Source organism: Drosophila guanche, unplaced genomic scaffold, assembly GCF_900245975.1.
Source record: "Drosophila guanche unplaced genomic scaffold, DGUA_6, whole genome shotgun sequence".
NCBI classification, from domain to species: domain Eukaryota; kingdom Metazoa; phylum Arthropoda; class Insecta; order Diptera; family Drosophilidae; genus Drosophila; species Drosophila guanche.
In genome coordinates, this window is record NW_022995745.1 from 1673219 (window position 1) to 1689460 (window position 16242).

Consider the following 16242-nt stretch of genomic DNA (forward strand, 5'->3'; position numbering starts at 1 on the left):
CATTGGAAATAGTTGATTCTATGATTACTGCATTGCCGGAGAAACATTTTGCTCAAATAAGATTGTAGCATCCATTTGAAGGCTCAAGAAATTACACAAAAATATTTGTAAAACTCAAATCGTTGGCTTTCCTCCGTCTGTGATATTGTCTTTGGCAGGGTATAAGTAGATATATAATCAGCTTGTAATGAGTAGAGTACTCAGAGTGTATTCATTCATTGCTTGATTCATTGTATTCACTTTGCGTGCGCCACAGTGGGCTCTGTACAGTGTACACACAATAAGTGCAGTTTATGAGCTCTCCACCACTCTACGCTGATCGGGGGAAACGATGAGAAAGTTTTTCCCCCCTCTGGCGGCAGCAATTAATTTTTGGAATACGTAACAAACGCAGAAGGAAAAGCAAAAGCCAACAGACATTAAGTAAACAATGGAAAAGAGTCGAGCGAGTAGAGGGGGAGAGAGCAAGTACAAATGTCAGCAAAAAGTTTGCCCTGCCTGCCCTCGTTTCCCCATAACTTGTCAAGCTTACAGATCTGGCTAAAGAGCAGGCTAAAAAAAGTTAATAATATAGGGTAAATATAATAAAATAGATAAGATATATTACGGGAACTCAGATATACGAAAGAGCATTAGCTGAGTTGAATTATTGTCTTCAATTTCTGCAGCTTCAAACTGTTCAAACTCCCAATTCCCACAAAACTGTTTGCCCTGATCTCCAATGCTTCCCAAACTCTGTTGCTTTGTGCGTAATTACACCTCGAAGAGAACTACTCTGAGTAGAACAACCGTACGATAATTAGCCAAAAAGTCAGAGGAAAAACAAAGCCAGATTGCAGGCAGAACAAAAAACAAAAGCAAAAGTTGATGAGCCGCAAGTAGAGCTGCGGTGTGGCGGCGAGGTGGCACGGTGGCGTTTGTTGTTGCTTGGTTTGGGTGGCAAGTTCGTTTCATTTGCTGCCTTTGATGGGTGTTAAAGGTCTACATGAAAGCGGTGTGTTTTGTGTAATTATCTGGGTAGGGCTTTCTTTGGCCATCAACCTGGAATGGAACTACGATTATTGCAGCAGTTGACAGGCACAGGCACAGGCACAGGGACAGGGGCAGGGGCAGGGGCACGGTGCAGTGAGTCGCTTAGGCGCTTTTTATTGGATTTTCTCTTTTTGTGAAATATTTGTTCAGACAGTCTTTGCGAGTCCCATTGTTCAGTGCCCCCATCCACACATATGGGAAACTTCTCTAATGACATTTACCTACACGAAAAGCTCTAATTCCCCCCCGCCCATATCTATGCCATAGATATCGGCTTCGAACCCCTATCCATCGCATTGATAATAATTAAAGTGCTTAATGTGATTGTTGTGGGAGTGGGGAAGGAGGCTAAAAGCCAACAGGCACACACAGCTAGACACTCGGATGATGACACGAAACACTCGTCGATTATTGGACATTAGAAAGCGTTCCAATTGACATTAATAGCCTTAAATGGCTCTGCATCTGTGACTGCATTTTCACTTTGGTTTTCCACACTGACATTCTGCTGCGGCTGCCGGCTGTCGGCTGTCGGTTGTTTTCTTTTTTCTCTATCTCTTGTTGACCATCTGGTTGCCCTTTGCTTCTGTCCTCCCCCCACGCACACTCAACGTGTTTTTTGCAGCTGATTCCACAGACAAAGATCAACATTTCATTGGCCAAAAACAGACATTATCAGTGGTTGTTGTTCCTGCTGCTGCTACTGCTGCTGTTGTTTGCTCAATTAGTTGCTAATTATTTGTGTAAATTGCTGGCATGCTCTTATTTTCCACCTTCTTTGCGTTAACGTTAATCACATGCAAAAAAAAGCAACTGCCACGGGGATAGGGAAAAAGAGCAAGGAGGGGCGGGTATAGATTTTTCGAATGCCGAATGCCGAATGCCTCTCTCCTTTCACCTCTCACGGTTGCTCTCAGACGCGTGTCTACCGATAGAGAAAGAGCGGTACAACGGACTGACATATGTATGCTGTGCACACGCAAGTTTCGTGGATACAAATTTGATTAACCTTTTTTTTTGCAGTTTATGTTTTACAGTCTACGGACATTGTGCGGGTTTTTCAGCAGGGATTCAGCAGCAGATGTTGCTTTAAGTGCAAAAAAAATCCAAGAACTTGCTCCGAACTTAAACGACTTTTTTGTTGAGTAATTCTTCTTTGAAAAGTAATTTTTAGTTACGTTTTTGGCGATGGGCCGTTTGCTTATGGGAACTTAGTAAGCGAAATCATAGTTCCATTCAGCTGCGAACCTGTCCTTGAACTAGTTCCGCGAATACAGCTCTGCAAAATAATTGTATTTTCCTTTATTTTGAATTCCTTAGAATTTTGTACGTTAGCCGCGCAGGCGCGCACGGCCATCTTTTGTGCTTGTTGCCGTCTGACAATAATGTTTTTCAAATCAACAATGTAGCACGCCTCCTCCCCCACCCCACTAGCCCAACAACGGAGAGCGGAGATTGTTGCACATTGTAGGCGGCTCCGTCCGTGGCATGCAACATGTAATTTGGCCTTTCTTTCCACCATGCCACCCTGCGCATGCTGTATGCACATTTCTGTGGCACGTTTGTGGCACTAGTCGCATTCCTCGCTCCCTTTCTCTCTGTCTCTCTTCCCCTCCTATAGGAACCGCACGGCATCTCGTGGGTTGTTAAAGGCCGCCTGATTGCAAATTATGGCCCACCTCCGCTGTGTGTCGGAAAGCGGGGAAAAGCTGCTCCCAGGGCACACCACAAAGGAATCTCCCAACTACATCTCCTCCTTCTACTCGTACTCCTAGGTCTGGCAGCATCGTTTTGGGGGGCGTGTCTCTTGAAAAACTCTTTCCATATGGGATCCCATTTTATGCTAATTTACGAGCACTTTTCCTCCGCAGTGTGTGTCTCTGTGTGTGGCTGTTTTTTAATTAATTTTTGTCCAAAAAGGCTGGGGCTGGGGCTGGGGCTGGCTCCTCCTCACATTAAATACGATTAATATGCGTGCGATAAGCTGCTTGGATTCAGATTTAGTTACGGTTTCAGTAGGGTAATTTCAATGCAAGGGAGCATTTGTAATTTATCATTTGAAATTATTGAAAATATTCCACAATTATTGCCACAAAGGAATTCCATTGAACCTCCCTGTATACGCCACTAATTAGTGTTATAAGTGAATGAATGAATGAATGAATGAATGAATCAGTCAATCAATTAATTAATGACTCTTGCCGTTGCACTTTTTTCCACTCTCTCTCCATCGCTCTACACCGTTTTTCGCTCTCGTTTGTCTTTGGATTGACCTTCAAAATGTGCGGATTCTATCATTTCCATGTTTATTCAATTATTCCTGAAATCCACTTGTTTCCACCTAGAAATTAACTTCGTTCCATATGTGAATGTTATTTTCGACTTAAACAAATATTGAATTGCCCTTAAAAATTGTTGATTTTTGTTTTATTTGCACCATTTTTTGGGGTGTACATTTTCTCCTGTCGTTTTGTTTTCGTTGCTGCTATCTTGTGGGAGAGTCTTGAATTTCTAGTAAATAAATCGCATTCGCTTTTCGTCTCTCCGTCAGTGCCTGTCTGTGTGGCTCTGGAGGGGATTTGGATGGCGTTCGGGATGGTCGATGCTCGTCCGCTTGCTCTCTCCCTCGCTCCCTCGCTGACAGCTTGCTCTGTCGCTTGTTGTCATGCCTCAGCGGTTTGATGGCGCTTCAAAATCGTCTGCCTATTGTTGTTGCCTCGAAACCACTCCACCAGCCACCTCCCCTGAACGTTGTGTATTTATTACAGGTGTATCTACAGGCACTGTAGCTCTGTGCACTGCTCACACGGGCAGGCGTCGTCGTCGCTCAGGTGCATAATCAAATGAAAACTTTTTGTGCGAAATGAGTTCAGCTTTGTTGCCTGCCTGGCTGCCTGCCTGCCTGCCACTTGTGCTGCTGTTACTGCCTTTCTGTGTACGTTTGTCAGTTGATTTACATCTGTGTACACTCGTACCACTCGCACACTCTACTCCATCAAGCATATTTCGTTTTAAGTTTATAAAAATCAACTTGAGAGTTAGTTTTGGAGGCAACAACGAAGTGGCTATACGCTGCAACAGCAAAAGTTATTCGTTTATACATTGCTTTCTGTTTGTTTTTTTTTTGTAATAGTTTACTTTATTTTGGAACATTCTTGCGCATTCTCTTTCTGCAGCATTCGCTTGTGCGTCTCGAGCCAAGGAAGCGAGGGCATGTCCCGTAGTCATATTCACACTCCTTCTGTAAGGGTGGGTACATGCCAACATATGCCACATGCCACCGACATATCTCATGTAATTTTATGCAAACAAAAAAAATAAAATAAAATAAAAATGCAATAAAAATATTGTACATACATTTTAGTTTTGTGGCCATGCAACGAACGTGTAGCAAGCCGGAAAAATCGCATGTAAAAGTCCAGTTGCTGCTTTGTGTGTTTGTGGCTTATGGAGTGCTAAAGGTTCTAGAACCACTGAACCGGTTTCCTATTCACACCGAGATTATGAAAATAATGCACCAAACATCGCTCTGCATGTTGATTACGCTGGGCTTGACGCCACAGATCAGACCATTCACTTGTTGCTGCAAGTATTTGTGCTAAAGAAATCACTTGTCTTGTCTATTGGGCTTAAGAGAACTTAATCAGAATATACTTCACATACTCTTCCCAGCGATTCTTTAACTATCTTCCTAGTTTTGTTGGTTTTCTATGGTTCTTGCTTATTCTAGGGCGTTCTCTTTGGCAAAATTCGCTTGTGCGTGTCGAGTAAATTCGGTTAAAATGCTGTTGCAGCGAACGGCGAATATGCCTTAGTTTAGCAATGAGAATACGATTTGGTTCTTCTTATTGTGCTCAAGGAAAAAAGATGAAGAGAGAAATGATCTCGATATCTAGTCCCCCGCAGCAACTGCGAGTGGAATTCAAACAATGCAAGAGAAAAAACAGACTGAGAGACATAATGTGCTGATACGAGTGCTTTTGCTGACTGACATCCCAATGCCGTGTTCTTGGTGGCAGAAATTTCCGTATGGTTGATAACGAGTGTGCGACTGCATTTGCCTTGGAGCGGGCAGAGCGGAGCGGGCGGTGTAAACAGTCGAAATTGATAGGCGACTCTCTTGGCATTGCATCATCGATAAGAAAAAGTCAACAACAAACGATAAGCGACACAAAAGAGTGACTAAAAAGAAAGATAGAGACAGAGACAGAGACAGAGAGAGTGAGAGTGAGTGATTCATAACGAAGTTTGTTCGAAACCTTTGCAGGGAAACCCAACGGTGAAAAGTTCCTCTTTCAATGCAACCCAAATCATTCATCCTACAACGTCATGACATCAGTAGAAACGAACCAATTGTGAGACTCGAACGTGAATTTGTGACAAAAACTAAAACAATAACAAAAACTAACCAAAAGCGATTAGGAAACAACAAAAATAAACAATTAAAAGTGTGCTAAAACCAAAATTCGAAACAAAAACGAGCAAAAGTAAACCAAAGATAAACTAAAGATCGAAGCGAAGCAAATCGAATCGAAACGGAGTGCAAGTGGCAGTGGACATTGGAGACTTGAAGCATGTTTGACGTTCCGCCCAAGTGCCCGGCGTTGGCCAACAAATTGGGCGGACTCTTTGGCTGGCGACACACCTACAAGGTGGCGGCCAAGCACGAGGGCATACCGCACGGTCACCTGCACAAGTCCTACTCCCTCACCCTGCCCAAGCGACCACCATCGCCGTCGGCCTATTCGTGTGTGAAGGTAAAGATAACATGTCTCCCGTCCCCTCCTCTCTCTCTCTCTCTCTCTCCATATCAAATATGTATCTGATGATGATGATCAGATCATAATTTCCAGCTGCAGATCCGTCGCGCCGCGTCGCATCGCGTCCCACACGCTTGAGTGGAGGGGCGACGGCGGCAGTGTCACTTGTTAGCCATGCCACGCCCACATTATTGTTTCAATCTTTCGTCTGACATATGAGAACTTGATGATTGTCTGGCTATCTGTCTGTCCTCTTACGGTGTGATCATTGGCGCATAATTTTTAGTGACAAGAAATATAATCAGGGCGCGCGGATGTTAGTGGCAGTGGGACCCATTGGCTAAGAAAGTGATTAAAAAAAGCGACGAACAATATAAGTGATGATTGAGATGGAAACAAGGATGATGTGCAGCTAAGATTAGTTCGAATTACGGCTGGAATTTCTTTGAGATAAGTCTTGGGAATCTAAAGAAAAGTCATACCAAAATATACCCCAAGAAGCTCATAAGCCCTGCTGCACGTTAGAGACTTTATTTATTTTTTAAATGAAAGCTTATTGTACGATTTTATTAATATATTTAATTATAATTATTCGTAACACTTTCTGTTCTCTTTTTTGCAAACTCTGTGAAGTAATTCTCTTTCATATTTGAACACGAAATTGCACTGCTTTTTCGATTGATTTTGGCTAAAAAAAAAACAGTTTCTGCTTGATTCTATCACCAAAATGTGATCCCTTTTTTGACTCACTGTAGCGCAGGCATTTGCAAACTGCACTCGATAGAATGTTCGAGCGCGCTCTTTGACCCACAAAACAAGCAACCAGCAACCAGCAACCAGCAACCGACCAACAAAAACCCAAAAGAAGAACAATTAAAACAGAAACGCGAAATGCGAAAAATAATAAAAACTAAAAGTAAAAAGAGAGAGAGAGAGAGAGAGCGCGAAACAATAAAAACAATAGAAATAGCTTCAAATGATTGCGCCAAGTTGACGTTCCAGTTCTTCAGTTTAGCGCAGGGTGGTTGGGAGAAGGAGGAGGAGGAGACGCTCTACCGCTGCTCTAGCGCTGCTCTACCGCTGCCCTGCTTGCTGCCAGAGAGCCAGAGCCACAGCTAGAGCCCCCACAGAACCGCCAGTCTCTCCGCCTCTCTGTTCTCCACCAACGCTTTTGACTGGTTTCCATGGCATGATGCAATTGTTTTTGTTTCTGTTTTTGTTTCTGCTTTTTTCGGCATTCGGCATTCGGCATTTGGCATTTGTTGTGGCATCCATTGGAATGCCTAAAGCGAGCTGCACACGAACCACGCACACGTCGGTATCGAATGGAATGGAATGGAACACAGTGCCGCAGAATGCAATTTGGGCCGTGGAGGTCGTCCCGTTTCGAGTGTCGCTTTAGGGAGTTCAAGTTGAAACCGCGTGGGCCGCTGGAACAGATCTCAGTCTGTTGATGCGGAAACGCATGGAATGAATGGAATGAATGCAAGATGGTCTCTGTCTCCATGTTGGGCAACCTGCTGCTTGCTCTCTGATCTTGATGGGGAAATGGATTACAACAGCTGAAACGAAACGAAACGAACCGAAGCGAAGCGAAGCAGCAGCTCTGAGCTGAGCCTATGCCATGGGTTGCCTTTCATTCCCTTCGATTACTAGCCAAAGCATTACAGATGCTGCTCCGAAGTTGTTCGTCCAAGAACTCGAATCTAAACTAATTCCAAAATGCTTTTTTTTTTGCTTTACAGCCGGACTCCTGGGTGACGGTGACGCATCTGCAGACACAATCGGGCATACTGGATCCGGATGATTGTGTGCGTGATGTGGCCGATGATCGGGAACAGATCCTCGCACACTTTGAGGATCCCGGACCAGATCCGGGTGTGGCGCAGGGCGGCGGCGACGGTGCCTCGGGCAGCTCATCGGTGGGCACCGGCTCGCCGGACATCTTTCGCGATCCCACAAACACAGAGGCACCCACACGGGACCTGTCCACGCCCCACATTGAGGTGACGAGCACCACCTCGGGCCCGATGGCCGGCCTGGGCGTTGGCCTGATGGTGCGCCGCAGCAGCGATCCCAATCTGCTGGCCTCGCTCAAGGCGGAGGGCAGCAACAAGCGCTGGTCGGCGGCGGCTCCACACTACGCGGGCGGCGACTCGCCCGAGCGTCTGCTGATCGACAAGGCCGGTGGGCAGCTGTCGCCGCAGTGGGAGGAGGAGGATGATGTCGCCAGCCAGCAGCAGCTCAAGGAGCAGCTCTTGCTGCAGCAGCAGCAGCCGCCAGCGGCCGCTCATCAGCCATTCGCTCGGTCTGGGCGCCTCTCCATGCAGTTCCTGGGCGATGGCAACGGCTACAAGTGGATGGAGGCGGCCGAGAAGCTGCAGCATCAGAACCAGCATCAAAATCAGAATCAGAATCAGAATCACCATTCCAGCCATCGTTCCGAGCTGAACTCGGGCCAGTCCTCGCTGCAGTCGTCGCTGCCGAACAGCGCCTACTCGAGCAAGTCCCTGCCGCGGGAGAGCAAGCGGAAGGAGCCGCTGGGGCAGGCGTACGAGTCGATACGCGAGAAAGACGGCGAGATGCTGCTGATCATCAACGAGTACGGCAGTCCGCTGGGCCTCACGGCCATGCCGGACAAGGAGCACGGCGGCGGACTCCTTGTCCAGCACGTGGAGCCCGGCAGTCGCGCCGAGCGTGGTCGACTGCGGCGAGAGGATCGCATCCTCGAGATCAACGGCATCAAGCTGATCGGCCTTAGCGAGTCGCAGGTCCAGGAGCACCTTCGACGTGCCCTCGAATGCTCCGAGCTGCGGGTGCGCGTCCTGCGCGGCGACCAGCAGCAGCGCCAGCAGCGTCGCGACTCCAAGGTGGCCGAAATGGTCGAAGTGGCCACCGTTTCGCCCACACGCAAGCCACACGCCGCACCCGTGGGCACCTCGCTGCAGGTGGCCAACACCCGCAAGCTGGGCCGCAAAATCGAAATTCTACTCAAGAAGGGACCCAACGGCCTGGGCTTCTCGGTGACGACGCGCGACAATCCCGCCGGCGGCCACTGTCCCATTTACATCAAGAATATACTGCCACGCGGTGCGGCCATCGAGGATGGTCGCCTCAAGCCCGGCGATCGGCTGCTCGAGGTCGATGGCACACCGATGACGGGCAAGACCCAAACCGATGTGGTGGCCATACTCAGGGGCATGCAGGCGGGCGCCACTGTCCGCATTGTTGTCTCGCGTCAGCAGGAGTTGGCCGAGCAGACAGATCAGGCAGCAGCAGCAGCAGCAGCAGCGGCAGCGGCAGCGGCAGCGGCACAGGCAGAAAAGGCTCCCGCTTTGGTCTCTGTGGCAGCTACCGCGGCACCTGCGGCTTCCATTCAGGTGCAGAAATCAAGCAGCGCCCGTTCGCTGTTCCAACAGCAGCAACTGCAGCAGCAGCAGCTCCTCAACGAATCTCAGCATTTCATCGATGCGGGCAGCGAGTCGGCAGCCTCAAATGTATGTTGAAAATTCCATTTACAATTCCCATTCCGATGCTGATTGCTGTTTTTTTGCACCCCACAGGATAGCCTGCCGCCGAGCAGCAACAGCTGGAATACACGCGAGGAGCTCACGCTGCACATTCCCGTGCATGACACAGAGAAGGCTGGCCTGGGGGTCAGCGTTAAGGGCAAGACATGCTCCAATCTGAATGCCTCCAGCTCGAGTGGCAGCGGCAGTGGCAGTGGCAGTGGCAGCGGCAGCGGCACTGGACTGATGAAACATGACGGAGATTTGGGCATATTCGTGAAGAGCGTCATCCATGGCGGTGCTGCGTCACGTGATGGACGTCTGCGGATGAACGATCAGCTGCTGAGCGTTAATGGAGTGTCGCTGCGCGGCCAGAACAATGCCGAGGCCATGGAGACGCTGCGGCGTGCAATGGTGAATACGCCGGGCAAGCATCCGGGCACCATAACGCTGCTTGTGGGCAGAAAGATACAGCGCTCGGCCAGCTCCAGCGACATACTGGACCAGGGACAGAGCCAAAGTCACAATCACAGCCATAGCAATAGCAGCGGCAGCGGCAGCAACAGCAACAGCAACAGCGGCGGTCACAACAACAGCAGCTCCAATGCCAGCGACAATTCGGGTGCCACAGTCATTTATTTGAGTCCCGAGAAGCGGGAACAGCGCTGCAATGGCAATGGAGTTGCAATGGGAGTGGGAGGAGGCGCAGCCAGCAATGAAATGAACAGGTGAGACATGGCAGTGGGAGATCCTTCAAGGAAAACCCTTTAATGATTCTGTTTTTATTGTGTAGATGGAGCAATCCCGTTTTGGATCGTCTAACCGGTGGCATTTGCTCCACAAACACGTCACAGCAGCAGCAGCAGCCCACACAGCAGTCGCAGCATTCGCAGCATTCGCAGCAGCTGCAGCAGCAACAGCAACGTCGCCTGCCCCCAACACCAATCTGCAGCAATGCGGCACTGCGCAACGAGAGCTACTACATGGCCACCAATGACAATTGGTCGCCGGCACAGCTGCATTTGCTCACGGGACATGGCGGCAATACGGCGCTGCTCATCGAGGACGATGCCGAGCCAATGTCACCGTAAGTCAACGATAGAAAACTTCCTCCTCAGAGCCAATGACTGATTCCTTTTATGCAATTGTAGAACCCTGCCGGCGCGTCCTCATGAGGGGCAACACTGCATTCCGAGCAGCGTCAACGCAGCGCAGACAAAGGCCGCAGTGCCAGTGGCCGTGGCAGTCACCGTGCCGGGCACACCATCGAGCAGCAGCACCTTCGATGCCACCTACTCGTCTCAGCTCAGTTTGGAGACAAACTCGGGCGTGGAGCACTTCTCGCGCGACGCCCTGGGACGTCGCAGCATCTCGGAGAAGCATCATGCGGCGCTGGATGCCCGCGAGACGGGCACATATCAGCGCAACAAGAAGCTGCGCGAGGAGCGGGAGCGTGAGCGTCGCATTCAGCTGACCAAATCGGCCGTCTTTGGTGGCTCCATTGAGTCGCTGACGACGCGCATTGCCAATGCCAATGCACAGCTGGCGGGCTACAGGCACGCCAAGACCGCATCGAGCATTGAGCAGCGCGAATCGATGCAGCAGCAGCTGGCAGCGGCCGAGGCCGAGGCCCGGGATCAGCTGGGGGATCTGGGACCCTCGTTGGGCATGAAGAAGTCCTCGTCGCTGGAGTCGCTCCAGACCATGGTGCAGGAGCTGCAAATGTCCGATGAGCCGCGTGGCCATCAGGCGCTGCGTGCCCCGCGCGGTCGTGGCCGGGAGGACAGTCTGCGGGCGGCTGTGGTCCACGAGCCAGACGCAAACAGTGAGTGGCCAAACGTTCGTCGTGAGTCTCAACTAAATCTTTGTACTACTTTTCGTAGAGCCCCGCAAGACATGGCTGCTGGAGGATGGCGACCACGAGGGTGGCTTTGCCTCGCAGCGGAATGGACCCTTCCAGAGCTCCCTGAACGATGGCAAGCACGGCAGCAAGTCGTCGCGGGCCAAGAAGCCGAGCATTCTGCGCGGCATTGGGCACATGTTCCGCTTTGGCAAGAACCGCAAGGATGGTGTGGTGCCCGTGGACACGTACAGTGCTGTGGCCATCTCACCGCCCTCCTCGGTGGTGTCTTCGTCGCCACAGCAGCAACAGCAGCAGCAGCTACAGCAGCAACAGCAGCAACAACAGCAGATACCTGCCGCTGCTTTGGCCGCCTTGGAGAGGAATGGAAAGCCACCAGCATACCAGCCACCGCCGCCACTGCCAGCCCCAAATGGTGTGGGTGTAGGTGGTGTCGGGGCAGGGATAGCAGGATCTGCAGCGAATGGTGGCATACATCAGAATGATATATTCAATCATCGCTATCAGCATTATGCCAACTATGAGGATCTGCATCAGCATCAACAGCAGCAACAGCAACTGCAGCAGCAGCAGCAGCAGCCACAGCTTCATCAAATAAGGTGAGAGATGTTTGTATATGTTAATCTCACCCCCACACACACATTAACCATTAAGCCATGACTAACTTTATTAACAAACAAATCTCAATCTTTGTGTCTTCTTGTCTTGTGTCTGTCTCTATCTTTCGCTCTCTCTCTCTCTGTCTATTTCACTGTCTAATCCGTGCATCAAACACTCACACACACACTTACAACACATCATCTAACAACACGCTTACCAACACTGGTTGTGGCCTGCAGCACAAGCCTACATGAAGCAGAAGCAACTGCAGAGACGCTGTCGGAGTCAACGCTCGAATGCATGCGACAGCAGGTGATACGTCAGCGGATTAAGGTGGAGGCGGAAAGGTAACACACAGACACACCCATGCACACCCATGCACACATACGCACATTATTTAAGGAACTAAATTGCCAAATTTGGCACTAACTTAATGTTTCGGTGGTTTCATTGTCTTTGGATCTTTGTAGATTTGTTTTTATTTATTTTATGGGCTCATTTTATCATATTGAAATGCTTTTCTTTGCTTTACCGCTGCAGTCGCCGCCATCAGCATTACCATTCGCAGCGCAGCGCCCGGTCGCAGGACATTAGCATGCACTCGAGCAGCTCCTCATCGCATCACCAGCATCCGCAGGGGCAGACGGGCCAGGGTCACACGAATGGCGGTGTCATTCGTCCACTGAGCAGCTACTACGAGTACGAGACGGTGCAGCAGCAGCGTGTGGGCAGCATAAAGCACAGCCACAACCACAGCAGTCACAATGGAGGAGGCAGCAGCAGTGCCAATGTCAGTGGATCCTCGGCGTCGCCCATCAATGTGCCGCACTGGAAGGCGGCCGCACTCAACGGCTACTCACCGGCCAGCCTGAACAGCAGCTCGCGTAGCCGTGGACCCTTTGTTACCCAAGTGACCATAAGGGAGCAGAGCGTTATGCCCTCCCAGCTGCAACAGCAGCAGCATCAGCAGCAGCAGCAGCAGCAGCAGCCCACCTACCAGACCGTGCAAAAGATGGGCGCACAGTCACAGTATGGCAGCAGTGCTGGCTCCCAGCCGCATGCCTCGAAAGTGTGACTATAGGTGCTGGCGCATGCGCGCGCCACACGGGATGTGCTCGTGGAGGATCATCAGCAGCAGCAACAACAGCAGCAGCCGCTGGAACTAAGCGAGGTCAGCGAGGTGGAGATCTTCTACTACGCCACCGAATGCTGAGAATGCAAATCCTACACTGAGCTGAGCATCTTGCCTTTTGCCTCGCTTCCGCATGGAAGTGACGCTTTGTGTGACGCTGGCAGCCGGCAACAAACAACAAAAATTAGAGATTTATTTTTTACGCAAAACGATTCAAGCTTAGATGGTTGGAATTTTTCGAAAAAATGTCCACATTTTGTACACAAAGACACACCCATACAAACGCATATAAAAACATGCCCACACACATGCATACATACATCTTGTATTAACTTTAATTTAAGTTCATTTATTAGCCATTTAAGAACGACATTTACGGCGACAAGTCGTTGCTCATTTGGAGAACAGAACTTTCGATTGTATTCATCTATTTCTAATGTCTAAGTCAAAATGCCTCTGTACATAATTAGGTTTATGCCAGAAGCCAACAACAAAAAAAGAAAAGCCCACACACGTTACGATTCCAAGTAACATTTCTCCTTCATTACTTAATTTAATATTATATATATATATTTTTTGTTTGTTTTTTCGTCTTTGTTGTATATAGAGAGAACTTTACTTTGTTTTCTTTTGTTAGCTTTAAAGCGGACGCCATTTTGTGTGCAAACAGTTAGGAATTTTGCAAAAGAGTTACAAGAAAAGTTAAACTTAAAGAAAACCCTCACCAACACACACACACACACACACACACCTACACATATAGCAGTACATATATTGTATACCATATCCATTTATATATAGAATATAATTTTTTTTTTTTTTCTCCATCTAAGAACAAAGCCGAAGCTTTGGCAAATTTTGTGCAGCCGACTTTCGGTTACCGGGGGTCCCTAAAAGACACGCAGCTTCATTTAGTTTATACGTAATAATTATAATAAAATATATACACTTGTAGTACATAGCAGTTAAGCGTATTATATGTATAAATTATAGAGCAGTAGCCTAGACATTTATTTTGTGTACTCTGTAAGTAATTTGTATATTTGCGGCACCGAATTGCGAATTAAAAGTTAACAATTTCCCATAAACAATAATCACACATTGAATGCTCGTTCTGAACGCTGAATGATTCTAGTCTTGATGTTTGGCACTGCCACGGGCCGTCGTGCTGGGTGCTTGCTGCTCTTGATGGGTCCCTCCTCCTCATCATCGTCGTCGTCTTCCTGCTTTGCTGGAGGTTGCGGTATTGGCGGGGCACGCTTCTTCTTGACTGTCTTGAGTTTGCGTTTCTTTTTGGGTGTTGGAGCTGCAACTGGCAGTGGTGCTGGCGGCTCCGTCTTCTTCACGACGGGCACAAGCACCGTAAAGTTTGTGAGTCGACTTGGATCGGGCGACTTGTCCCAGTGATCACTGAACGGATGGAAGATTAGTTGGGATGCATCAATGGGCACCATTACTCACTCGGGCATGCCACTGGGTGGCATCACCACGTCCAGGACATTGTCTATCAGTCGAGACTTGAGCGTGCGATCGTTTGGTGTGGTCGCGTGCATCGATGGCGAGCTGTTGATCTCAATCAGCCAGGGCTTCAGATTGCTGTCGATGATGATGTCATAGCCATAGACCTCAAAGCAGTGCCGATCGTTGGACATCACCGGGGCCACAGCGTCCAGCGAGTGCCGAATTGTCTCGCAGATGCGTTCCCAGAGAGTTGTAGAAACATTACCGCCCCTCAGGCTATCCAAGTAGAGCCAAAGATTCTGCACCGGCCACTTGCCGCCATGCGTTGAATTGTACACTTTCTGTGGGTGAAAAATGCACAATTGGTGACCCCGAATTTGCCTTTTGGTCATCATTTGGTGTCTTACGTTTGTCTTTTGTATGCTAACATTGGTCAGATGCATGAACACGTTGTTAATGTCCGAGTGGTCATACCTTTCTGTACAAAAGCGACAGAAACCCTCGTTGTAGAGGTAGGCCTTTAACGGATTGAACGTGGTCACCAGCACGAACAGCCGCAGATCGAACTTCTTGCCACCGATGAGCAGGGGATTATCGATGTACCTGGAGATGACACTTATGTTGCGGCTCAGCAGTGGATAGAAGTGTCGCGCCTCCTGGGCGTACTTCTTCAGCTTGGACAGTTTGTTGACCAGAAAAATGCCGTTGCCCTGCGACTTGCTGGAGGGCTTCACGATCCACGTGCTGGCCGGATTCTTGTGGAACTCCTCCACAAACAGATTGTAGTCGGTGGGCAGGACAAAGGTCATGGGTACAATATCCAGATGCAGGTAGCGTGTACCCCCAATGCCCAGCTCCACTGTCATCGCATGGGTCTGGGCCAATGGATCGCCTTTGCGCTCCAGATCCTTGCGATAGCGCTTTATGTTCTTGATCAGCAGATCCTTGCGCGAGAGCTCCATCGAGTTGGGAAAGTGATTAATGATTCTGTGTGGAGAACAGCCATGACGGCAGCTCAATGAGGTATTCGGGCTTCACTTACTGATCCGGTCGCATGCGATAGGGCTGATCGATGCCAAAGATGAAGCGACACGTTTGGGTGCAGGCCCAGTAAAAGTTCCAATTGCCTTTGATTGACGGCACCTGCTGCCAGCCACGTTTCTCAAAGTTGCACGTGAGTGTCGACTTGGCACCATCCGTGCTATAGAGCAAACATTTCTCCGGCTCCGGTGACTTCGAGCACTTTCTGCCGCGCGCCGAGGGCCTAGACACGCTGTGCTCCACGAACTGATCATCGTACTGGCGCTTGAGCTTCTTCATTGGAATCAGATGGAACTACCAAAGATACTATTTTGAATTTAGATATAACTACGAATTTGTAACAGTCGATTTGTGTTGAGTGTTTAGCTCTAGCCTGAGTGATCTCTACATTTGTTTGGGCAGGAGAACCAAAGATATTTCCCGGCTTTTCTTTACAGAATCAATTATGAGGCAGCTGAGTTCCGCTTTTGCAGGTTGTGGAACACCACAATCAAATGTCTTTTTGCCGCCAGATGATAATGATAATCTTCTAGAACTGTTTTACCCATTGGCATTGCACAAACGCTGATCATGCCACAACTTCCTTGGCGCATGTGAAATCGAAAGTGTTAATTCCCTTGAAGTTGCAATGTTGACACACACACAATAGTCTCATTCTGTGGATGATCGCATTTCGGGGTTTTTTAAGCCCATCTTCGGTGGGTTCTATGCGGAGGTGGAAACCTCACGGCGAACAACCGCAGCTGGGTAAATTGACTTTGACATAAATATATATTTGTGACAGCCTTCTGCCTGCCTAGGGCCTGACTCTTGGCCCATTGAGTAATTTCACACGTTGGTAATCGC

The 16242-nt window shown here is 49.0% G+C and overlaps 2 protein-coding genes across 7 annotated transcripts in view; one reads left to right on the plus strand and one right to left on the minus strand.

The window, feature by feature from the left end:
* LOC117581349 (partitioning defective 3 homolog) overlaps positions 1–13982 on the plus strand; it is a 35084-nt gene extending 21102 nt beyond the window's left edge. The window contains exons 1-8 of one of the 6 annotated variants that reach the window (XM_034268479.1): positions 5522–5789; positions 7538–9289; positions 9356–10029; positions 10095–10388; positions 10453–11126; positions 11185–11722; positions 12002–12109; positions 12303–13982. In XM_034268479.1, the coding sequence (XP_034124370.1) occupies positions 5607–5789; positions 7538–9289; positions 9356–10029; positions 10095–10388; positions 10453–11126; positions 11185–11722; positions 12002–12109; positions 12303–12837 (4758 nt within the window). In that variant the 5' untranslated portion in view covers positions 5522–5606 and the 3' untranslated portion in view covers positions 12838–13982. Of the gene's footprint in view, positions 1–5521; positions 5790–7537; positions 9290–9355; positions 10030–10094; positions 10389–10452; positions 11127–11184; positions 11762–12001; positions 12110–12302 lie in introns of those variants that run through there. The other 5 variants (XM_034268477.1, XM_034268480.1, XM_034268478.1 and 2 more) reach the window with 5 other exon arrangements.
* LOC117581351 (probable tubulin polyglutamylase TTLL1) lies at positions 13898–15690 on the minus strand. Its single transcript, XM_034268483.1, has 4 exons — positions 15398–15690; positions 14763–15342; positions 14356–14696; positions 13898–14304 (listed from the first exon to the last, which is right to left on the minus strand). Exons 1-4 carry the CDS (start codon positions 15673–15675, stop codon positions 13989–13991), a joined length of 1515 nt encoding a protein of 504 aa, XP_034124374.1. The 5' UTR covers positions 15676–15690; the 3' UTR covers positions 13898–13988.
* Between the last annotated feature and the right edge of the window lie 552 nt (positions 15691–16242).